The sequence below is a fragment of the Ictidomys tridecemlineatus genome, chromosome 3, assembly GCF_052094955.1.
Source record: "Ictidomys tridecemlineatus isolate mIctTri1 chromosome 3, mIctTri1.hap1, whole genome shotgun sequence".
Classification (NCBI taxonomy): domain Eukaryota; kingdom Metazoa; phylum Chordata; class Mammalia; order Rodentia; family Sciuridae; genus Ictidomys; species Ictidomys tridecemlineatus.
Window position 1 is genome coordinate 211,905,263 of NC_135479.1, and position 24,824 is coordinate 211,930,086.

Sequence of the window (24,824 nt, forward strand, 5' to 3'; positions counted from 1 at the left end):
CTGGGCTTAATTCCCTGCACCTCAGACAAAAATAAAATGCAATGTAAAGGTTGTTTTGCCTTTCATGTGGGGCAAGTACTGCCTCATTAGTGTCACAGAGAAGGTCCTTCTTGGTATATCACCAGTCACCAATGCATGGGAGCACTGAGGTTATTTAATTGTCCTTATAATTCCACAGTTTATGTAGGAAATGTTCATCTGGAAACGTCTCTGATTTTTACCCAGAGCACAAGAAACTTGTGTGATTTTTATCCATTTAGGAAAGAGTTCTTCACTGATGCTATTGTTCAGTGCAGGTGATATTTATGGTGAAACGCACTGTACAGGTGTACAGCTGGGTTCTGCTGACTGCACACACTTCGGTAACCACCAGGATGATCAGAACCCAAACCTTTCCCAGGAAGATCTCTCAGGCTCCTTTTCATCAATCCTACCCATCACAAGGCAGCACTGCCCTAGTCTGTCACCAGGCGCTAGGTTTTCCTGTTCTTAAGCTTCAGATAAATGTAAGATAGAGCATTTTTATGCATGCCTATGTGCTGTCATAACCACAGAGCAACTCATGAAATTAGGGAACATAACTCTGCAATCAGCCTATCATCGAGTGCACATTCCTTGCTGAAATTCTGCCCACTGACAGAGTGTGTCTCTTTCTGCTATTTCCGTCTACTCCAGACAGTATCACCCCTGACATTTACTAGTCTCTTTAATTTCCTGGAATCTGGAACAGTCTTCAATCTCTTCTTTCTTTGATACATTTTTGAAGGATAACTTTGTAGACAGTTGCTGGTAACTGGGTTTGCCTCCTGTTTCCTTCTGTTTAGATGCTGGTTTCATGCTTCCTTGGAAACACCATGAAACAATGTTGCTTTTCACATGTCCATTGGCTGTCCATGTGTATCCTTTTGTGGCTTTGCTCACAGCATTCATCCATTTTTATATTACAGTGTTTGCCTTTTCATTATCAATTTATAGGAATTTTAATGTATATGGAATGCAAATTCATATATCAGATAACAATAATCTGATAGATTTCTCAAATATTCTGTGTATACTAAACATGATATCTGTTAGATATACTAGAATATATGTTTGTACTTATGCTTAAAATATTTTCTCTCAGTCCATGACTTCATTTTTAATTTTCTTAAAAATGTTTTTGTCTTTGACCTTCAGTGTTTTCTGTGTCCTGAATCTTTTCCTGTGCCCAAGTCATGAAGAATTGTTTTCATTTCTCACATTATTTATTCCTTTGGATCTGAGTCCCGACTTTACGTAATTCCCTTCACTCTGGTGACGTCATTCACCATTAATGTGTGGGTTTTCTGTCATCATTTTCTTTTACCTTTTGTTTGTTGGGAACACCTTTATTCTGCCTTAATTTTTTTGGTGGGTGTGGGGTACCAGGGATTGAACTCAGGAGCACTCAACCACTGAGCCACATCCCCAGTCTTTTTTGTTTTTTTTTGATTTTATTTAGAGACAGGGTCTCACTGAGTTGCTTAGCACCTTGCTTTTGCTGAGGCTGGCTTTGAACTGGCGATCCTCCTGCCTCAGCCTCCTGAGCTGCTGGGATGACAGGCGTGCACCACCACACCCAGCTATTCTGCCTTAATTTTTAAAGACTATTTTGCTATAGATGTCTAGTTTGATTTTTTTGTTGTTGTTTTGCAGAAAATATAAAGATGCTTCTCCATTGCCTTCAGTCTTCCCACACACCCCATGAGAAGCCACTTCTCCTCTTCTGATCTTCCCTTCATGGAATATTTTCTCCCTCAGATGGACAAAGTTTTCTCTTTCTTTGGTTTTCTGTGTCTTGACTCTAATGTGCCTGCATGTAATTTTGTCTTTTTCCTTGAGGTTTCCTGAGTTTCTTGGATCTGACACTCTATCTTTTATGCCAAATTAGAGAAAATTGTGGCCATTATTTCTTCAAATAGCCTCCCACCCCCAACCATTCTCCATCTCTGGAAAGACAGGAGCTGCTCTCTGGCTCAGGCCATTGATGTGCATGATCCTCTTCATGCTTTTCTATCTTCAGGCCCTCTGAGCCTTTCTTCTTTCTTCTCTAATGGTACTTTAAAGCAAATTCAGTGAATCATTTCATTTCTGTCCATTTCTTCTCGTGGTTTCCATTTCTCTGCTGTTTTCTCCTGTACGTTCACTCATGGTGTCCATATTTTCCTTTACACTAGACCGTGTTTTCAATAGCAGCATTAAAGTCTTCATCTGCTATTTCTAACACTTCTGTCCCCTGACTTTGCTTTTTGTTAACTGGTCACAGTACCTATTTTTCTATTTGTTGTTCTATTTGTCTTGTTTTAATACATCTAGTTATTTAGTTATTTTTAATTGCAGACAGAATTCCAGCGTGTGGGCGCGCGCACACACACACACGCACATTTTTGCAGTTCATTTGCCCACCAAACTTTCCAAAGAGGTGAATTTGTGCATTTGAGGACTCTAATTATTTCCTCTTTCCTATAACTTCTGCCCCAGCTCCTCAGCTTGCAGGTGTTTGGCTCCCTGAACTCTGTCTTCTTTCACTTGAGTCCAGTAAGACTCGATGATTTGCTTTTCCTCTAGTTTTTCCTCCCTACACTGCATGGACTGTTGGGAAGTATCCTCAGGAGAAGATGGAGACATTACTGGCTCTTTTTCCTTCTTCCAAAAGTCAACTCCTTTCTCCCCATTTTTGGTATTTCTCCATCGCGTATCTGTAGTTCTGTCCTCTGCAAGTTCATCATTTTATGTGCTTGAAGGTTGGTCTCACATTTGCTATTTTATCATTTCCAGAAATTGAATCTATTAATTCTTTTTTCATTATTACATTTGCCAATTGGATAGCTCAGGGTTTATCTGGAACTTATCATTGCTAGACTCCAGTTTCTTCAGCCTCAGGGGAAGTGCTCCAGATGGTCCATCCTATCCCGGTCATGTGCTGTACAAGGTAGTGTGAGACTTTACCTTTCATCTTAATCTGTGACTGTCTCATGGAGTACCTGGAGGCTTCCTTGGGGACCCTGGATGGACACAGTTCTCCAGCAGGTACTAGATATGTATTTGTGATTCCAGCTCTGCTCTCTCTTGCTACATTAGCACTGTCATCTCTCAGAAGAGAGAAAAATAAAATGAAGCTTCTTGTCCTGAATGGAAACTGACATGCGACAAATAAATCCACGTGTGTGCTCGGGGGTCCCCCCTGCCCCTCTTTTTGTTCAAATGACAGGCTTTTTTGGAGATGAAAGCCGACGTTATTTTCCCAGTGAGACTGGAGCGTCTTTGAAATCTTTCTCGCTGTCACTCTCTGATAACCTGAGCCCTTTCAACATCATTATGGATTATCAATATGCTCTTTAGGTTTTCTTAGTCACACGAGATGGTTGCCACGGTAACTAGGCCTAGATAGGTAATCTCTCCTATTTCTACAAAGACTCTAAAAATAGTGAGTAAGGACTGGGGAGCATTGTCATTAGCGACCTGGCTCTGTGCAAATCGATGGCGTTCTGCACTCAATCACTCTGAGGAACGCAGTGCCAGCCATTTCGTATGCATGCCGGGCCTTTAGCTCACTTCACTTCTGCTTTGCAAATCTCACTGTCTGCAGTGAAATGCTTGACTCAAAGTAGGCAGCTCATTGCGAAGCCTGCTGCTTCTTAAAAATTAGCGAAGGTGAAAAAATAGCAGAAGGATTCTCTTAGCATCGAGACCCATTTAAGCTGACTTTCATAAACTAATGGATTTTGTTCATTCTCCCTTTGGGCTATATAAAAATCATTTCATTATTGTAATCAATTGATAACAGATGAGTTTTAAATTATATCAAAAGGCACAATTTCCAGCAAGACACACAGAAGCAAGTCCAATTGCCTCTGTGCCTAGATGTCTAACAAAAGTGTTCCCTGTCACAGCTTCTTTCCCTGGTGAATTGATGAGTGTGGAGATTTAAGGGTGCTGCAGCCAGCTAGGAGAAGCCAGTAGCGAAACCTTCCAAAATCTCATTAAATCCCACCAATCGATTCTGCACACATCCTAGCCACTCAAATGGTGGACATCGGAATCTACAGACAGAGACAACTCTACCCACTGAACGCCACTTTCACCCCACCAAGCCCAGTATTAAAATTTTGATTTAAAATTTGTCTCTAAATTTACCCTTGTCACCAGGAGGCCAGACCCTTCCCTGCACCCACCTCAGGGGACATTTGCCAAAGCCAGGAGATATTTCTGTGGGCCCTATGAAGGGCGTGCTGCTGGCATCTGGGGGTAGCAGAAGAGATGCTGCTAGATCCTACCCTGTGGGAAACAGCCCCCAGGGAGGCTTCCCGAGACCCAGGTCTAGAGGAAGACGGCCCAGCCATCACTGTCACGTTTCTGCCTTGACGAGTAACTTGAAATGAGTGCACAACATTCATGCCACTGGGGTCCATGCCACCTCACATGGATGCCTTCACTCTCACCAGGACACACACACACACACACACACACACACACACACATTCATTCTCTCTCTCTCTCTCTCTCTCTCTCTTATGCCTGAGCTGGTGTGAACCGCTAGGGCAGAGCAACCAGCTGGAGAGACAGAGAGAACCACAAACCGCCACACAGCTCTGCCCCGTGTCTGCTTTTCAGGTCCCCCCACACACACCCAGAGAGCCCACTGACCTTCGAGGACCACCTGCACATAGTCTTGAGCGGACAGCTCGTCCTTGCGCACAAAGCACTGGTATGCGCCCCCGTCACTTTTGACCATGTGATCCATGATAAGGTTTTCCCGGTTGATCCCTGTGATCCTCACATTTTTGCCAGGGTTGAGGATTTCACCATTTCGGTACCAGGAGAGCTCCTGGTCCTCAGTCCCTGTCACACTGCAGGACAAGGACACCTGGCTCCCCACGCTGCTCTTGACCTTCCTGGGACTGATGGTGGCTTTCAGTGGCTCTGGAGAATTGGGCGAGAGAGAAAAGGAAAGGAAAAGCGTCACTGGGTATCACCCCAGAAGCACACTGGCAACAAGCTGGACGCGTCGCGGCCACGTCTTCGCGGTCTCTGCGTCGGCATCCTTCCACAAGCGCCCTTTCACTTGGGAACAGCCTCCTGGCTGCTGTCTTTCTGCCCTTCTTTCTTTACCCAACGAATAGCACAGTACTGGTCATGCCGCTTTCCCACTGAGCACGCGGGGGGATGCTGGCTGTGACCCACAGATGATCAGGAACGCCACGGGCTAGTTACCAACAGGGCCCCGGGGGTGTATGAACCCCATTGCCTGTCACAAGGAAGCAACGAGGTCTAACCCTGACACACTTCTACACACACGTGTAATCGCTCATATGCTGCCCGTGCTTACCCAGGGCGAAGAGCACACAGCTGCAAAAAAAAAAAACAGACTGATAAGAAGGTGCATAGGTTTCTCATTAAGAGAAGGCTCACTGACTCGGGCAGAAAGGAAACTCCTAACCCTGAATTCCTGTTCGCAATTTCAAACCCCTAGTTCAATGTAGAAAACATTTACTGAGCATCTATCATGTGCCAAGAATGGGTTAAACTTATAGATTGAAAAAAAAGGTCAGTGGTTTATGGTGCAAACTTGTATAATTCATAAGATTGCCATACATTTCTCATACAATATTTAAGTCAGTCTTGCCTAAGTCTGTGAATTTTGTACCATCATCTGGAAATGTTTATTCAGAGGGATGAAGGAATAACCAACCTAACAGGTAAACGGAAAAGAAACCCACATAACAGGTAAAAAAAAAAAAAAAAAAAAAAACAACCAGTTTTCCATCTTAGCTCATCCTGACTGCTCATCTCACCCCACTGGATCTCAGGCCAGCTGGAATGGAAAGAGGGAATGTCCCAGGAAGGGTTCCTGATTCAGTTTAGATGCCATATAAGGAGAACAATGGGAAAACAAAAGCCGTCTGGGACAAGATTGCAAGGGATCTCAAGGAAAAAAAATCAGAGAGAACTAACAAAAGCATTTGAGCCTGTTGAGTAAGTGAGGGTCACAGTCCAACAGATATTTAGAACCGAGTGATGCTATTATGTTGGCCAAGTGAGACTGAGGGAGCTGGTCACTGAGGAGGAGTCACGGGTGTCTGGGGGAGGCACACTGGAGACCCAGCGTGGACAGGCAGGGACTTGGAGCCCAGCTTCCAGGCTCCATGGAAGCCCATCTCCAGGACTTGGCAGGACCCGGGTGTGGGGCAAAGGGCGCCAAGAAGACCCAGGGCTCACAGTCAGCACTGCGGAGGGGAAGGTGTGCTGATAAGGAGAGGCCTGTTGGAGAAAGAGAAAGTGAGACTCCGGTTGGTTTTCTACCTTATTCTTCAGAGGAGCCAGCTCCTCACATGAAGTAAAATTGGGAGACACAGGTGTCTGGTACCAGGAAGAAGACTGAGGCTGACTGTGTAGATCTGGGGCCGTTTTCAGAGGGGAGGAATTTGAAGCCATAAAAATAAAGGAAGCATTCAAAGTAAAGAGAAGGTCTGAGAGGGAAGAGGGAACGCCTGCAGTCTGCAGAGCGCTGAACTGAGCAGCAGTGTTCTCCCCTGGGAAGGAGCAGTGAGCAGGAGGGAGACAGCGGGAGGGAGCACTCCCTGGGCATTGCAGACCTGGAATCTAGGCCTTTCCATGAACCACTGTGACAGGTGCACGGTGGTGAAGGCCTTTAGAAAGACAAAGTCTGTGCCAACAGGAGGGGGAGGAGTCTTTGGGAGGGAGCTTAACGCTGGACTAGGAAAGATGGGCAGATGGTCCTGCAATCTTGGGTAATTCACTTATATTTGGTTCTCAGTGAGGAAAATCCAGGGCGCTGGACTGGGTTAGTGTGTGTGCCCCATGGCTGCATCCCCTGCTTCTTATGGGCCTTCAGTACCTGCCACCTCAACAGGTTTCTGCAGGCCACCACGACCATGCACTGAAGCTGAACTGCGTTGAGATGAAGATCAAACCATCGGGGACACTGAGTCCAAGCCCAGTATGTGGCTAACTTGGAGTCCCGTGTTTCTGCAGATAACAGCTCCATTTAGAAAGGTAAAGAAGTATCCGGAAAGAGGCCACCAACAATGACACTGGCTACCGTCACCTGTGCCCAAAGAACCATGCGCTCTCCCCCTGTCTGTTTTCAGAGAGGCTGGCCATGCGAACCAGCAGCTGGGTTATGTCCTCTGGGCTGGGCAGTCATTCTGTGGCCTGATAATGATCTCAAGGTGGACACATCAGGAGGCTGTCACTTCAAACCCATGCTGTGTGGCCCTGAACGATTCCCCTGAGCATCAATCTCCTCATTTGAAAAGCAGGGCTCCTGCCAAGGTCAACAGGGTATCATGAGGTTAATGGGAGGCTGTGGACCAAGCCTGGCCATGGCTGACCCATGGCGGCCGACACCACCTCTGCCAGTTACCGTCCAACTTACGTTTCACGTACAGGCGGCCTATCACCTTAGCAGTCCCATATCGGTTGGACACTTCGCACACGTAGCTGCCTGAGTCCGAGGGCCGAGTGTTCTCGATGAGCAGCCCCGTCACTGTCTTCTGGAACCTCCCAGAGAGTTCCAGGGGCATGTTGTCCTTCAGCCAGCGGTAATCTGGCTCAGGGTGCCCGAGCGCTTTGCAAGGGAGCTCCACCCGCTGCCCCGCCATGGCTTTGCGATGGTCAAACCCATCCAGTATGGATGGAGCTGAGTTCGCTGGGTCTGTGGGGGAGAGAAGAGCTCTTAGAGGTCATGCAGGGGAGGCAGAGGTCATTCAGAATCCCGGGGCTGCCTGCGTCACTGAAATTCTGGATATCACACCAACTGCTGGTCCTGATCTGTAAGATTTTACGCCGAGTCACACATAAACATGCCCGATCCCTACAGATTCGTCCTGTTCAAAATCTGCAAAAGGTTGAACCCTGGTCAGAGATTCTGCCTGTGGTTCTCTACTAAGTCACTAAAACATCCAGAAGCAGCAGGCTTCAACAGGAGCTGTGGGCTCACCTCGGGAGAGGACTGGCTTCTCAGAGCTGGGAAGGTGAGGCCTCCCCTTCCAAAGGAGGAACAGGGGTGGAGTCACTTCTTAACACGTGTAAAACTCATTTCACAAACCAAAGAACTTTAGCATAGAAAACAAAGAACTTTAAACGTGTTTTATTTATTCATTTTTAAAAAACCTGCACTTTGATTTTTTCATTTTTGGTTAACATGACTAATTGCCACATTCACGTGGCCCAGGTCCTCTTTCAGTACCTGCATACAGCACGTACAAGGACACTGAGCCACCATTATCCAGTTTCCTCTTTCGCAGACCCTTGGAATGATGATCCTATGTTCAGGTGGACTTTTCTGTTTTTAATGTACACATATGAGAGAGAACTTGAAATGCTTGATTTTCTGTATCTGGCTGATTTCACTTAACACGGTATCCTCCAATTCTGCCCATTGGCTGCAAATGGCAGATTCCATTCTTCTTTATGGCTGAAGATACCCATATTTTTTAACTGTTTATGCACTGCTGGGCACCTGGGCAGACTCCATGTTAGCTACTGTGAATCGCGCTGGAAGAAACACGGGGCACAGGACGTCTTTGGTGTGCTGCCTGCACTTCCTTTGGGTTTACAGCCACAAGTGGGAGTCTTGGGTCACACTGTGGACTACTAGCAGAACCTCTGTTATCTAGAGGGCTTCACCAGTGTCTACCCACCACGGTGTGTGAGAGCTCCCTTTTCTCCTCACCCTCACCAGCTGGGAGGAGCATCTACCAACTACTCGTCTGACAAAGGATGCGTGTGTGTGTGTGTGTGTGTGTGTGTGTGTATACACTAACAGACACTTAGGCTGTTTCCGTATCTGGAATGTAGTGTCCAGTGTGGCAGGGAATCTGGGAGTGTTGACATTTTTTTGAGGTACTGACTTCATTTCCTGCGGCTGTTAGCCCAGAACTTGGATCACAGGATCATCTGCTAAGTAAAAGGGTTCAGAGTTTCCGTACTGCAGGATGAACAGCTTTTGGAGATCTAACTTACATCGTAGTGACTGCGGTTGATGATACCGTATTGTACATACAACATCTGCGAAGACTGTAGACCTCAAATGTTCTCAGCACATGCATGTGCATAGGGCCAGGTGAGGAAATGTGACAGGTAGGTTATTTAACTTGATGTGGTAATCATTTCACAAGTACATATATGTATGTACCTATATAGGTATATTTGTGTATATATTTATGTGGGTGAGTATGTTTGTGTGTGCATGCAGTATCTCACTCCATGTGTGGAAACATTACATACATACATTAAATAAGGACAAATTTTGTCAAGCATGCATAAGTAAAGCTGTAAGACATAAACTTTAGTTGCTGAGATGCATGAGGAGAAAAATGTGTGCACATATAGAAAATGTTACTTTAAGGCAGATGATGTAGCTGAGAATAGTATTTGTCTTTTCCCCTTCCTCTTTTCCAACTACCTAGAAAGTAGACTACCAACAATTGTACCTAAAAATTTTTATTCTCACTAAAACTTTTTCGTACTGTTTTGAACCCAGGGGTGCTTTACTACTGAGCTATAACTAAGTCCTTTCTATTTTTTATTTTGAGACAAGATCTCATTAAATTGTTGAGGCTGGCCTCAAACTTGCAATCCTCCTGCCTCAGTCCCCTGAGTAGCTATAATGATAGGTGTGCTCCCTATAGACATCTAAAACTAATTACTAATAGAAAACTTCAAATATGTCCCCTAAGGTAGAACTGCATGATTCTGATGACGTCTTAAGAAGAATGGTTGGGATAACTGGATCCACTTCAAAAAGCAGAAATCAGAGGCTTATATCATACAACCTTCAGAAATTAACCCCAAACAAATCATAGGCCTAAATTTAAAGTGTAGGAATAGTAACAATTTTAGAAGATAGGAAGAAATCTTCGTGCCCTTGGGTTATGGCATCAGATCAAACCTTGAGACAAAAATTGATGCACTAAGCTTCATAAAAATTGAGAATTTTGGCATTTTCAAAGACTCTTTTAAGAAAATGAAATTAGAAACTAATATAAAATCATATTTCTAATAAAGAACTTGTATGAAGAAAAAAAATCTTTCTGTCTCTACAATAATAAGAAACAACCCAATCAAAAAATGGGTAAAATATTAGATATTTCACTGAAGGATGTATATAAATGACTAAGAAATTCATGAAAAGCTGTTTAATGTAAGTCGTCATTAGGTCAACGCAGATTAAACTCACACTTGCACCTGCTAGAATGACCATTACCAAAAGACCAAAGGTGTGGTGGTGCAGGTCTGTAATCTCAGTGGCTCAGGACACTGAGGCAGGAGGATCACAAGTTGGAGGCCAGCTTCAGCAACTTAGCAAGACCTGTCTCAAAAATTTAAAAAGTTTTTAAAAAGGGGCAGGGGATGTGGCTCAGTGGTTAAGCCCTGGGGTTCAATCCCTGGGTTTTCAATGATCGTTCTTCTTAACTGTCACAGTTCAGTCTTCTTAGAATTCTGAGCACCTAGGGCCATTTTGCAGGTGAAGGTGTGTCATTTCGATGAGCGATAACTATGACTCCTTCAATTAAAGGAATTTTCTTTACTCACGCTCTGCAGTTTGGCTTGCTTTCTCAGAGTCAAATTGTACCTGTAGCCCGTCGTCTTCGCCTGGAGTCTGTGAATTTCCCTCTCATCCTTTTCACCGTTTCCTTTTCTACCTGGGTTTTCTTGCTGGTCTTTATTTTCCGTACGACGCTTTCTCTTGTGTGTTCTCTGCTGGGTTCCTTCTAATTTAATTTTCATCTTATAACAATTCATTGTTTTCTCTTTTCTAAATTATATCCTTTCTTGTTTAAAAGACTCTTCTAAGGCCACTTTCTTACTGAATTATTTTCTAATCTATACTATTTCAAGACTTAATCATTTTCAAATGATATAGTTTTCAAATGATTTGTGTCCATTTTTTAGTTTTGTCTCATTGTCAAAAAAAAATTTTTTTTTGCTTGTTTTCATCTTTCCTTGTGACAAAATTGTGTGGGTCAAATCTTTTTTCTTTTCTACAAGGAGAGGGTTTGGTGGTTATTTGGGAGACTCTTTCACAAGAACATGACCTCAGGAAGCTTTTCCAGACTTTCCCTTGGCACGATCCTGAAAGAATAAAATTTAGCCCATGTCTTGGCTTTTAGCCGAGAGGTCCTGTTGGTGTCTCCCTGTTTGGTAGGTGCTGTGTGGCCGCCAGGACCCTGGAGCACCAGGCTGCCCCAATTCTACTGGCACCTTTGGCAGTGCTTCCAGCCTGGGCATCTCTCGCCATGCATTGGGCCTGTCCAGCCACTCCTGGTACCCTCTGTGGCCCCACTGGATTATGGAATCCAGCAGTTTCCCTGCAGGTGGGTCTGTCCTCCTCTAGGAAGGTCATTTGCAGAATGCTTCTGAGATCCTCATGTTCTCAAATCACAGCGACCCTGGTGATCGTGACTGGTGCTCTGGCAGCCTCCTGTGCGCGTGGGTTCACGCAGGGCCCGGGCAGCTCTGGCAGGGTGGCGCGAGCCTCCTGACCTCCCGACACAGCTCCTGGGATCTGACTCTGCTTTCCAGATGAGCATCGGGCAATGTTGGCATCTCCACTGCATCGAGGTCCCCATGGGCGCTGCCTTCCGCCTGCCCCTCCTGTGCCCTGCTGCTGTCCTGCCGGTCCCCTTGTTGTCAGTGGACCGTCCACACCACCCACATTCTTGAGTTTCTGGGGAATCCACCTCACTAGGTGGTGAGAACGGTGCTGTCTGTGTGCTTTCTCGTGCCATCCTGTGTTTGTTTTGGAGAGGTCTGGGGTCCTTACAACCTCGCTACTAACACACCCCATGGTCACCCCAACTCTACACAGATGTGCAAAAACAAATCCAAATCTCTGTCAAAATTTCTGCAACCAAAAGTTGGTATTGCCACATACATTAGATTTGGGAGACTTTCAGTGACATGTGGCTTTGTCCTCTCCCGGCAACTGTCACCTCCCCAGCCCTCACCTGCACCTTCATTCAGCCCTGCAGGGTCTGCCCTCTGCAGGTGCCTTGGGGTACAGCACCCTGTGCTGGATGCTGCTCTGAGCATCCTTAGCTCTGTCTTCTCAGATGCTCACTGGCCTCACCCTGCCGTCTCAGCGACCCTGTGGCCTCTGCGGTCACCAAATGTTTTCGACTACTGCTGTCAAAACCAAAACCCAAATGGGATTAAGAAAAGTAAACTTGCCTTTCAACCCTGAGAGCTAAACTTGAAAGTCAGTGCTTTGTGACTTAAGAGTGGAAATAAAGAAGTTCATCTGAAGGAGGAGGCTGCGCTCCCAGATTGTGCTCATCTTGGGGATGGAGAAAGGCACATGTACTTGCTTTGCTAACCCGGATCCATCTTATATTAAGATTGCCCCCTTCAAATCCTTCTCCTTTCTTTTGTCACCACTGTATTAGGAGTTTCCTCTTGAATGCAAACAAGACCTTTTCTAGGATGTTCTGAACCCGCAGGACAGTGTGGTGTCACTACAGCCAGTGTGGACCAGGTGACAGGTGCCATTCATCTCTTAGTTCATTCTTCCCAACAAGACACAGTAAGCAGACAACAAGGGAGAAATCAATAGCCAGCATGAACAAAGAAGGAGTCAGAATGAAATATCTGCAAATTCAGAAGAAAGATCATTTAATTCTGGCAAGTATTTGTGCTAGACCTTGACAGACAGGCAATCTTTGGCTGTTTTGAGGAGGTGAAGGGAGGGGGACTCCTGATGGGCATTACTGAGGACGAACGAGAGCAGGTGTCCATGTGACGATGCTTTAGATTCACCCAGGGGTGGATTTCCATGACTTCTTCCCCATAAAGCTCCACTGCAAATAAAGCAGGGACACTCGAGTACGGACAGCCAAGGACCTTGGCTCAACTCCCTCTGGCAGCTGCCACCTGTTGGGCCCTCCCTACTTGCTGTGATCTTATGGTCTTAGGTGGCAGGGGTTGGCATTCTGTATTTAATTTTCTGATACTGAGCTGTGAACTTTGCCCTCCTAAACCTCTGTCTGAAGTGCCAGGGCACCACCCTGAGAAGGCAGTGCTTAATGCAGATGAGCCAACGCAAGCCGAGGGGGACCATCATGTGAAATGTCACTATGTTCTCAAGGTACAATTTCCATGAGGGTTAGGACACAAGGGACGCGATTCCAAGAACAGAATTAGTTCAGATTTCCTTCACTTGGGAATGAGTGAAGGGGAGAAGGGAGAATTCAACTACCCCTTTAACTTCAGAGGTGGGTGATTTCTCCAATGGAGACAGCATGCTCCAAATGACCAGCTCCTGGCCCAGAGCTCTGCCTGGTGGGAGCAGAGCAGTGCTGTTTGTAACTGTCAGTAACAAAGCATACAAATACTGGGAGTGTTGTTTTCAGAGCAGAAATCTCATCAAGTCAGAGCAACTGAGAGTTTCACAAGCTGTGAAATGACTCCACCTTAATACCCACATGACATCGTGCGGATGCTGGTTTAAGAGACCTTGAGCATTGCTCATGTATTTGGAGGGCAAAAATACCCTTGACTGATTTTAGATGCAAGGTCCCCAGCTTTAGATAGGCATCTGGGGATGCTGGGGAAGGAGAGGAGGAAGGAGAACCCGGCCTGGAGGAGCGTTCACCTGATACAAAGAGTCGCGCGCTGTTGCTCTGCCTGGTCTCCCCAGTGTATCTGTGCCGCGTGACGCAGCGGTAGTTATACAGTCCATCTTCATTCTGTACATCTTTAATATACAAGGCTCCCGTGGATGTGATGAGAAATCTAGATCCTGGAAGAGAGAAGAGGGATGGGCTGGTTACGATGGGGCAGAAGCAACCGAGCAGTCAACAAAGCCCTCAACGACTTCTCTTCACGTGGGGACACTTTGCAGAGGCAAGAACGTGGACAGGAGTGTTAGGAAGAGTCCGCACCCTGTGCCCTCCAACTAGTCGGCCCTAGGAGCTCGACACTGGGCACTGCACAATAAACACACATTGAGCAAAGCTCGGCTCACCAACTACCGTTCTGGGTCGTGCACCTGTCTCGCAGCAGCCAAGCGGCACACATGGGGAGGAGCAGCTAACTTGCCTGGTGTCTTGAGTCATCAGTTGTCTCTTCGAATGAGACAAGTTAGGGAAATATTGAACTCTTGTTGCAGATTTGTCCCTCAGGAAAGTCTATATTTCTGCCTCCTCTTGAATATTTCAATAAAAGCACCCAAGTGTTAAACTACAAATGGTAAAATGTTCCCCCAAGCTCCCCAGGAAGATGGTCTTATTCCCCCACAGTAACGGACACTCATTGCTATATTCTAAGACAAAGGCCATCTCTTCCTGCAGTCAGTATTTTAGAGTGTTTTGCTATTTTTCAGTCACTATTTTTTAAAGCAAATGCTCAAATAATTGACAATGAATATTTTCATCTCAGGGAGAAAATCTTCTGCTGGGCTAGTCCTCCTTCAGTCAACACAGGTGACGTTTACCTGTGATACATCTGTTCGTATGGAAATGGCCAATTCAAGATCAAACATGAGTCCTGGTCTAAGAAGGACTGGGATACTTTTTCTCTTTGAAAACACACTAAAGGTAATTCCCACTGTGCAATTATAATTAGATAATAAACATTAAGGCAGAAAGTAGCCCTCAGAGTGAGGCACTGTCCCCTCCGGTGGGTGGCTCTGTATATTACTGCCACTGAGACTCTTTTACAGACTATTTCTGCATGTGATATAATTCCACTGAAGGTAATATGCTTTGTCTCTTTAGGAAAAGACTGAAATGCCAAAAAATTATCTTCTTGTATTTTTTGTAACTCTTAAAGAGTCACCTGAAACTTGCTGTGGTCTATTTGAGTTAGAACTGTGAGAAGCCTTGACTTCATGGCTCTTTGTTCCTGAACTTTTCAGTTGCGAGCATAATTCCCACAGCCTTGATCATTTCATGCAAAGACGATACCCACAGATCCATTGCTCAGATACAGATGACTTAGGATTTCTTACGTGACATAAAGGCAGTTCAAGAGAACATGGATGTGAACAAGACATTAAAACCAGACACTGACCTAGCAAACCTTTTCAAAACAACACTAATTATTAAAATAGTATAAAATATCTTTAAAGTAATATTTAAACTTTAGACCATCCTGAGGAGCTACTTGTTTTAAAATAGACTTTAAATATGCTAAATATTAGAAGAGCTAAAAAATCTGCCAACGCTGCATATTCTAAGTAATTTTGTTTCATCCTCCTCCCCTAAAAGTAACCAAAAATACCTTTCGTCACCTGTCACGGGTCACGGCACTCTAAGGATGCCTTACTATTACATATCACATGTAATAGAAACATTTTTCGATTTCAATACATTTTGCATACTTATGTAAGGCTTTAATCACCAGGTCCTTTAAAGTCAACACGATGGACGGGGAGGACAAAGGGAGACATGTGTGGCGCTCCTGTTACTCTCCCAGCATGGAGCACGTCCCTGAGGATTGGCAGGCCATCAGCCGTGGCGCTCCTCAGACCGGCTGCACAGCATGGCAGCAGCACGCGGCCATCCCATGCCACTCCTGAGCGGGCTCTGCTCTCTAGGTGCATTTAATTGGGTCACTTTGCCACCATCACACCAAACTTCTTGGCTTACTTCCTCAGCACGCAGTGGGACTCTGAAGAGACGCTTGTTTTAGGAGAACTCAACCTTCCCTGGTCCTAAACGTTTCTGAGATGTTCACAGCAATGGAGGAGCTGACCAGTTCCTGGACTGACTTTGACTTTCCTTTGATAGTGCTCACCCTTAACTGAAACTACCTTAAAATGGATAGGCATTTGAAACACAGACTAAGGTGGAGAAGTAGAAGCCTTTAATCATCAGACGACTTAGGAATCACGGTCCTGCATACAGCCCTGACTCCAGAGCAGGGTCGCATCCTCCGGGTATGACGAGGGCACAACGAGGTCATATAAGCACCATAGGACTTGGCTGCATGGTGACAAGGAGTCATCGTCCCTGCTCTCCCACCTCCCAGTGCCCCCCTCACTACCTTGCATCTTCAGAGGTTTCTGAGTTGTGAAGGCTAGATGTTTGCTCATGTCTTTAAGTGGGATTAAATGGGCTTCCACCAAGACAAAATATTGATAGCAATAAAACGCAAATGCACAACTGTCGTGTCTCTCTCTCTCTCTCTCTCTCTCTCTCTCTCTCTCTGTCTCTCTCTCTCTCACACACACACACACACACACACACATACCCCTTGACTCCTCAGGACTGTCAGAACTATTGGATGATACATTTGTGAGAAGCCAAAATTCCAAGGGTTACTTTATTTTCCTTGGAAAACCATTAGCGTTTTGATGAGAACACTTCTAAACTCCGGTTCATACTTTTGTCGTGTTAAACACTCTGCAAACAAATCACCACCACAGGGATGGTTTCTGGGTTGGTACTGTGGTTAGAACACTGTGCAGTACGCTGTGTTGGTCATTGGCAGGTGTCTCAAAGCCATCATCCTGACTTCTCAAGTCAAAGGGACGGTCCCCGGCCCCTGGGTGTTTGAGTCAGGGACTGTCTTTAATGACTTCTCTGCCTCCTGCTTTGCTGACAGTTTGTGAGTGGTTTCCTCCCTCCACTAGCAACATCCTGTCCACACCCTTCTGACCTGAGGCCTTCATTGGGTAAATTTGAAAAGTCGTGTATGCAAAATGGCTAGAACTTTGCCTAAACTAAAAGTAAATGGGTTATGGGTGAGTGCTAGGGTTTTTCTTCTGTGTCAGGTGTCATGAGTTTTATGTTGTCGTCGCTAAAATAAGTCCGCTGGGTGGTGCCTGCCAGCCAGCCTGACTAAGCTCAGCTTTGGGCTAGTGAGTGAGGTATTTCTACCTAGAGACACAGAGAAAATGGGTATGTGCACAACAGCAACGGTGCAGGGCACACGGGTGGATGTCCCGCAGCCACACGCTCCTCCATTGGGGTCCTGAGCAGTGGACAGCACACAGGTGACGGCTGCTAACATGGAGACATGATACCTTTGTGAGTCTTTGTCCAACACATCATAGGAGGAGGTTAAAATAGCGCTGCTCTAGAAATCCACTTTGCTAGACTATAGGTACTCGAAGCAGAACCTCAACTTCAAGATCTGAGCCGCAGAGAGCAGACGTGTGACCTCCAGAAAGAGGCATGTCAGAGCTATTCTAGAAGGTTCCATGTGAGCAGGAAAACAGGCCAGTGGTGCACCCAGTCATTGACTACCAGGGTGCCGAGATCTGGAAACATAAAATGTCATGAGACACAGCCACTCTGTCTTCAGGGAGCTTGCAATCTAAGACACTTTGCGTCTTAGGGTAAGGGGCAGGCCAATAAGGTGACAAGAAGGATGAGAAGAAGAAGCTGGAGCATAGTTAGGCACTGTCCTGGTTCACCTGTATGAGGGGCCACTAATACCCGAGGAGAAAAGTGGGGATTTGTCCCCAAGCCTGTGTTTATCCTTGGGTATCACTCTGATTAACACAATTAAACTCCCACATTATTCATTATTGATCTATTAAAATTCTCAGCTAATTTTTTTCCATGTTCTTATACAGAATCAAATTAAAAGGTCTTCCAAGGTACCAAGTGGACCAAAGTTACCTACTTTGAGAGACATGTCAGTGGGAGAAAAACCTGGGCTTTGGCATCTAGTGGGTCTGAACCCTAAAGATGTCATGGTCACTCACATCGACGTGACCTCAGTCATGATATTCAACTCCAAATGCTCATTTGCTCGTCTAGGAAAGAGAGCTGGTGACAAGCATCCTCTTTTTCCACTTTTGAGGATGAGATTTGCCCGGTGGTCACCTCCTGGATGGTCTTGCCCAGCAGGGTGACTGCAGCCCGTAACAATGCAGCATACACCTCAGAATAACTCAGAGTAACTTCAAAGAGCTCACCACAAAAGAAGGGTAAGGGAGAGGAGTCACATGGATTAGCTAGATTTCTTCATTTCACACATGGTCACTACATTCTACCCCATAAATCTAGGTCGTTATGAATTATCAATTTGACATAATACTATTACAACATGAAGTGAATGGAAATGAAAGTGGTGTCTATAGAGGTGTAATGTTAGTTATTCTGCTGTTTGATGGGCTAGGTCCATACACAGACATCCGGCCTGCCTAAGCCAGACACAGAAGAGCCCACTGACATACACATAGTAGGGCTCACTTTTAACAGTTCATTTATTTTGGGAGAAAGGGGCACTCAACCACTGAGCCACATCCCCAGCCCTATTTTGTGTTTTATTTAGAGCCTGGGTCTCACTGAGTTGCTTATCATCTCACTTTTGCTGAGGCTGGCTTTGAACTCACGATCTTCCTGCCTCAGCCTCCTGAGCTGCTGGGATTACAGGCCTGCTCCACTGCACCTGGCTAACAATCATTTCTTTACTTAACAGAGACGATATACATATCAGAGAAGCATCTGAGCAGAGATGACACAGAGGAGGTTGACATCACAATTAGTGCTTGTGGCTAGGGGTGTGGCTCCGTGGTGGAGAGCTTGAGTAGCATGCAGGAGGCCCGAGTCAAATACTGAGCATCACGTGTCCAGGCTGTTTTAACTGGTGTAGAAAGATAAAAGGCACCCAGTGAACATCTTTGTGCATCCCAGTGAGAGGCCAGGCACAAAGACATTCATTAGGCATTGAATGTTCGTGTGTGCCCAAAATCCATATGGGGATGCCTAGTCTCCAATGTGGTGGTATGAGGAAGTGCACATCTGGGTGGGAATCAGGTTGGACGAGGTCATGGGGTTGTGAGGTGGCCCCCAATGATGGGGTCAGTGCCCTCATAAGAAGAGGATGAGAGACACCAGCTCTTTCTCTCTCTGCCACGTGAGGACACAGAAGCAGCCATCTGCACACCTGGAGGGGAGTCCTCCCCAGGATCCATACCTGTCAGACCTTGATTGTGCACTTGCCCCTCGGGAACCATGACACGAACAGTACATTTCTGTTCTCTGAGCCACAAATTCGTGGTATTTTGTTACAGCAGCCTGCATTGACCAAGTTGTCTTCAGGACTCTTGTGCAGTAGGAAGGGCTACGCACAGAGACACTGGAACCTTCTCCAACATCATCATCTTGTGGCTGGAATTAGTCCTGCCTGGCCCATCCATGAGCATCTCAATCTATGATGCAGATCCCAAGCTCCCAGGATTAACCACTCCTGCTCCTCATGCTTCATCCCTCCACTCTAACCTCCACAATGCACCCCGACTTCCTCTGCACTGGGATACCCTCTCCTAAGGATGGCAGCCTCCTACTAACCTGCATCCATACCTGCCCCTCCACAATCTGCTCTCCACTCGATGCACACAGTCGCTGTCCTCCCAAAGATCAACCCCTCAGATCTCCAGTGTCGTGAAGGAGTTCCACTGGACCAGATCATGTATGGTGCCTGCCATGCTCTGGCTCTGACCTCACCTCCACGCCCCTCCTCCCCTCTGCCCGTCTCCCAGCAAGCCCAGCCACACTGCCCATCTCCAACTGCTCTCCCCGGAGGCACCAAGCCCAGCCCTCTACCTGACCGCCTCCTAGTCATTCTGGCCTCAGCTCTTCAGTTACATTTCTAGCCATGTTAGCCCACTTTGGACAAATCCATGGTCACTGCTTTGCAGGTCTTGGTTTTAGTACATTTTGACCTTGCACATGTGTCTACGCGAGGCTGCTTTCCCGCGTCTCTCCCACCTGGAGTAGTGTGTGCTTCCCTGGGCCTCATTTAGCTTCTCCTAATCTCCGTCCCTTGGCTGTGCCATCCCAAAGGGTTCAAACAGATGGGTGGATGAAAGAGCCTATCGTGGCTTGTACTCAAAACCTCTTTTCTGAGGCTTGGGTGCAAAGAAAGTGAGCGAACACGTCCTTTTGGAGTTTCACATGCCATTTCCTCACACGTACTCCATTAGAAGGGGCTCTCCTCCAGGAGGGACTCCAAGACACAGATGTTGATTAGTTTCCTTTTGCCCGCTGGTCATTGCCCGCTGCCAGGTTGGCTCTTCAACAGGGCTGCACTATTTTCAGAAAGGTCTTTAAAACGTATCCGGCTTTTCACTTAGGACTACTTCTTAGTTTTGTTTTGCCCCACTGCCATCTGAACTGAGCTAATAGTAATTAAAGGAGCAGATGGCCCTGCTAATAAGATGCCAAGTGGCAGGGCACACGAGGCAGCCGACCTCATCGCCGGGCCTGCGCCTCCCAGGCCGCCGCCAGCTCCTCCGAGCAGTCTTCACAGCAGTGTCCAGAAAGTCAGAGGGACGGGAGGTCCGACCCAAGATCTAAGGGCATGGCGTGAGATGAGCCCCAAAATGAGCAGCTCCGTACTTTCGCTGGAAAGTTAAATTAGCATTAACTAAAATAGAAGTTTAAAAAGGAAAAAACCTATCTAGGGTAACTTTAAAGTTATCAATTTCTGCTGATCCCAAAGTGGGTTAGAAAGAAATTTGCCTCATGGGTTGGTTCTGAGAGAGCGACTCTGTGCTATGGTTAGATGCAGGCATGGAGGGGCTGCAGCAGGTGCAGGCCGCTGGGCGGCCTGGTGAGGAGGGTCCCTAAGAACTGTGGAAAGCTGCTGTGTCCAAGAGAGGAGGAGCCTTCAGGTAGAAGGGTGACCAGCCAGGGACAGGATGGAATTCCTCCCCCACCAAACATATGTGCTGATGTCCTGCCTGGGACCTCATAATGTGACCTTATCTGGAAATAGGGTCATTGCAGAAGGGACAAGTAAGGAGGAGTGTTAAGGTCTGTAAACAAGTCAAAATAACACCTAGTATTTTGCCAGGGGAATGTTAGAGTTCGTAAACAAGTCTGGATGGTGCCTGGCAAAATGCCAGAGGGAGTGGTTTGTGAAGTAACAAAAGCGAGCCATTAAGTGTGGAGATTCCTTATTGGTTAACTGATGTATCTAATTTATGCTAATTAAGATAAGCTATGTGGAATTATAAATAGCTCTGTTGTCCTACAATAAAGGGCTCCTACTCCTGCTGTATCAACATACACAAGTTGTTCGTCGCCCCCCAGTTATTTTGCTGCAGCCGGACTGTGGCAGACCAGGTTACAAGGGGGCAAGATGAGCCCTAATCTGGTGTGATTGGTCTTCTTATAAAAAGGGAAAAATTGGATACACAGACATCTGACTACCAGTACTAATCCTATTCAGTTCCAATAGGCTCAATTTTCTTAGTATGGATCACAATTTTTATAACCTAATATATATATTTATAACATATGTAACTTATATAGTAACCACATATATAACTTATACAGTATATATAACTCGAATATGTGTATATAACTTAACTACAATTTATATGTGTACATAATTTTACATATATCTCTATGTATTATTTTTAAGATCCCTTTTGTCTCACAATGACCCCACAGGGTCACGTTATTCCCATTGCTCAGATGAGAACAGTCAAGGAGGAAAGAGGCCAGGGGACTTGGCCCTGTTCCTACCCCAGCAGTTTCTGGGCCGGGGGATGCCCAGGCAGGCTGGCTCCTGGCCCGCGCTGTGCTGTGCTCCATCTCTGGGTCAAAGCTAAGTGTGGGACAGCACAGCCAGGGCAGCACCACGCAGTGCCCCTGGAGCAGACAGAGGGCGCTCAGGACCACTGAGTAGAGGATCAACAGAAGGTGGCTGGGGAGATGGACATGCCTTGGAGCCTGAGGAGTGGGGGACACTGGCTCAGCAGAGAAGGGGGTGAGGGATCAGGTCTCTGGAAACAGGAGTTCAGCAGAAACTGGGGGAGTCGCCCAGCGGACATGGAGGCCAGCTGGGGACAGAGCTTTGGGGAGCCAGCTCTGAGTGTCCAGGAGGAACCCTTCGTGGGGACTGAAGCTCAGAATACCCAGGGTGCAGTGAAGGGAGACCGCCAAGGAAACCCACAGAGGAGGGTGAGGAGGGGCTGAGATGCTCCTGGTGCAGTTAGAACTGAGTCTGCAGAAGCAGTGGTGGGTACTGAGCACCTGGTCACAGCAGCGACGGGCCAAAGCCACGGGAGCAGCTCCACACAGGTGGAGGTGGCCCGGGTGGTGTCTACACTGGGCACGGATGTGCTTGCTCTTCAAGCTGGTCATTCCCGGGGCATGGGAAAAAGCAGGAAGGGAGGCTTTCAACACTTAACTTGTCTTTGTAACCCCCTCCCCTCCAGGTCCCTCACTCAAAAATCTGATCCACATGTGACCCAGTTTATTAGCATCCTGAGCTGCTGCGGTGACTCGAGAGCGCATGTCTCTGGCGTCCGATCCCACTGGTCTGTGTGTTAGCACGGCCTCCCTGGTGACAGCAGCCCCCTGGGGGCAAAGCCACCCTCTTGCTCGCCCTGTGATGTTGGGGTCCCTCCCCATGTTCAGTACTGCATTCTGCAAGTGACTGGATGTTGAAAATGCAGATTTAAGGTTTTTTTCTTCCAAAACTAGGATCAGTAAACTAAGGCATCAGACAGAAGGGGCAGGGCCTGCACCCTGTCATGTCACCTAATCTCTGTTGGGACTTACCATGTTTATGAAAGTACCACCGAGACAGAAAGGTACAGCAAAGCCCCAGCTGGGAACCTAAAAGCTGAGCTGCCTGGAAGAAATCATCTGACCAGAAAGGACCACGTTACCTCTGTGACACCAGGGCACAAGGGCCAGGCTGGCAAGCCCGGGCTGGGCTGCCAAGGAAGGAGTGACTTGGCATATGTGTGTTTAAATTCTCTGAAAGCAATTTCACTAAGACATTTTTCTTATGTAAATAAAATTCTCTCAGTACATGTCTCCTGCAGTTAAATGAGGCTCAATTACACACTGCTAATTTAAGCCGCGCTCTGCATTCCGACCGTATACCTAATTACCCTGTTTAGTTCTTAATGATCAGATCTTTGCCTGCACAGATATCTAGTCTGTCATTAATCTTTGCTCTAGTTAGGTTTCTGGTTACTTAAAAGAATAAATCCTTTGAAAGAACAGAATTTGATTTTAAAGGAATCATATTAAAGACATTTTAAAAAAATATATAAGCAGCAAAGGGACTCATATGACGTAGGTTGTACTTATTCATTTATCTGATGAGCAAGACTATTTTCTTTTGGACTTTGACATCTAGAGTCAAATATTTCAATTGGGGACAATGACATAGCAAGTAATAAATCATCAACGGCGGTCAGGACACAGAGAATTAAGACATGAGGCTGGATGAGAAGAATCAAGGAGGGGCCGGGGTGAAGAGGTGCAGGCAGGCTTCCTGGAGGATACACTGTCCTCCACAGAGGGAGCCGCGGAGATCAGGCGGGAGGGAGTACGGGAAAGGATCTTAGGGTGGAGAAAATCCTGGCACGTGGGCGGGGAGGAGTCCCGAGTGTCTGAGCACAGGCTCACTGGCCATAGATGTGGCCTGGATGCCAGGAGAGGCAAAGGCTGTGAGGACAGAGGTGGCACCCAGGCTCGGGAGGTGCACTGAAGGCCTGGGCAGAGTCCCTCCAGGAAGGCGCAGCCTGGGGGCTCTGCGCTGGCTGCCCGCGGGTGCCTTGTTTGGACTTGGAGAATCCCGAGCAGCCAGGGGTGGAGATGTGGATAGTAAGCCAAAGACGGCCTTAGGCCGGCTTCCTGGAACAAGTGAGCAGTACTCAAAGAGCACCAGGACACTCTTTCCTGCCCGCTAGCCTCCGGAGGTTGTGGCTGAAGGGGTGCAGTCCTGCTGACAGTCTCTCCAGCTGTGGCCGCAGAGCGTGGGCTGAAGAAGATGCAACGTGTTCAGGAAAGAACGAAAGTGCAGAGTCCGGAGCACAGAGCTTGGACCCACAGCGACCGTGCTCCCCAGCTCCAAGTCATCGGCCCTAAGGGATGGAGAACTCTGGCTGGAACCCTGAGGTCTGTCTGCTTTGGAAATGAACCTGGAGCCACAGAGACCATAAAGAATGAAAACGGACCCTACGTCGTGGCCACTTAGTGTCATGGGCAACAGTTTTCCATATCGTAGGTAGTGACCTGTTGATGGCTGTGAGACCAGTTTCATGGATAGTAACTTTATTTTAAAAAATAAAAGGGGAGAGCATAGAAAACATGGATATGCATGAAACAGCAGGGATAAGTCCCATGTGCAGGTCTGGTGTTTGTCCTCATGAGCACCCATGGGGTCACATGTGTGCGCGCTGAGGGGTGCGTGCATGGATGTACGTGTTGGTCTCCATATAGTCTACGTTTCACTCTGACTTTCTTACTGTGAGTCAGTGAACCAAGTCTGAAGAGCCCTGCTCCACATCCTAGAGATAGAGCTGTTCTCTCCTTGACCGGAGTCCACACCTGAGCAAGTCCACTCATCCTCAAGCACACCAGGTAGCATTCTTGGGAATCCCACAGCTTTCTCCTTAAACATGCAGATGAGCAGGCATAAGGCCACAGACTTGGTCACATTTTTAGCCGGAGCCACAGAGGAAGCTGCTGGTGTTTTGCAAATGCTACACTGTTAATAGGTCTTGGAATAAGTTTGCTTCCTGATGACATGTGAAGATATCTAAGAGAATTTTGAGTTTCTAGAGCCATCCACAAAAATATACATACTTAGAAAAACACCCAAGGCTGGAAATCATGTCACCTACAGCTCCCAGGGTCACTCCTATCCCCAGAACCTTGGTTCTTGGTGGTCTGATCCCACAAGACGCTTTGAGATTGGCTTCTGGGTTCCAGAGCCTTCCACTAGTAATTCAGTACCTTAAATGACATCCCCAAACCTACTTCATCATGAAATCCATCGTCTATTAGTATCTTCTGTGAAAAAAGAGATCATTATAAAATCATGGTTATTGACCGCCATATGCCCAGCCAGTA

The 24,824-nt window shown here is 46.7% G+C and overlaps 1 protein-coding gene across 8 annotated transcripts in view; it reads right to left on the reverse strand.

Moving 5' to 3' along the window:
* Dscam (DS cell adhesion molecule) overlaps positions 1–24,824 on the reverse strand; it is a 660,878-nt gene that overhangs the window by 265,591 nt on the left and 370,463 nt on the right. For all 8 annotated transcript variants that reach the window (XM_021725291.2, XM_078044665.1, XM_078044664.1 and 5 more), the window contains exons 4-6: positions 13,637–13,783; positions 7,418–7,696; positions 4,666–4,941 (exon numbers count right to left, since the gene is read on the reverse strand). In XM_021725291.2, the coding sequence (XP_021580966.1) occupies positions 4,666–4,941; positions 7,418–7,696; positions 13,637–13,783 (702 nt within the window). The remainder of the gene's footprint in view (positions 1–4,665; positions 4,942–7,417; positions 7,697–13,636; positions 13,784–24,824) is intronic.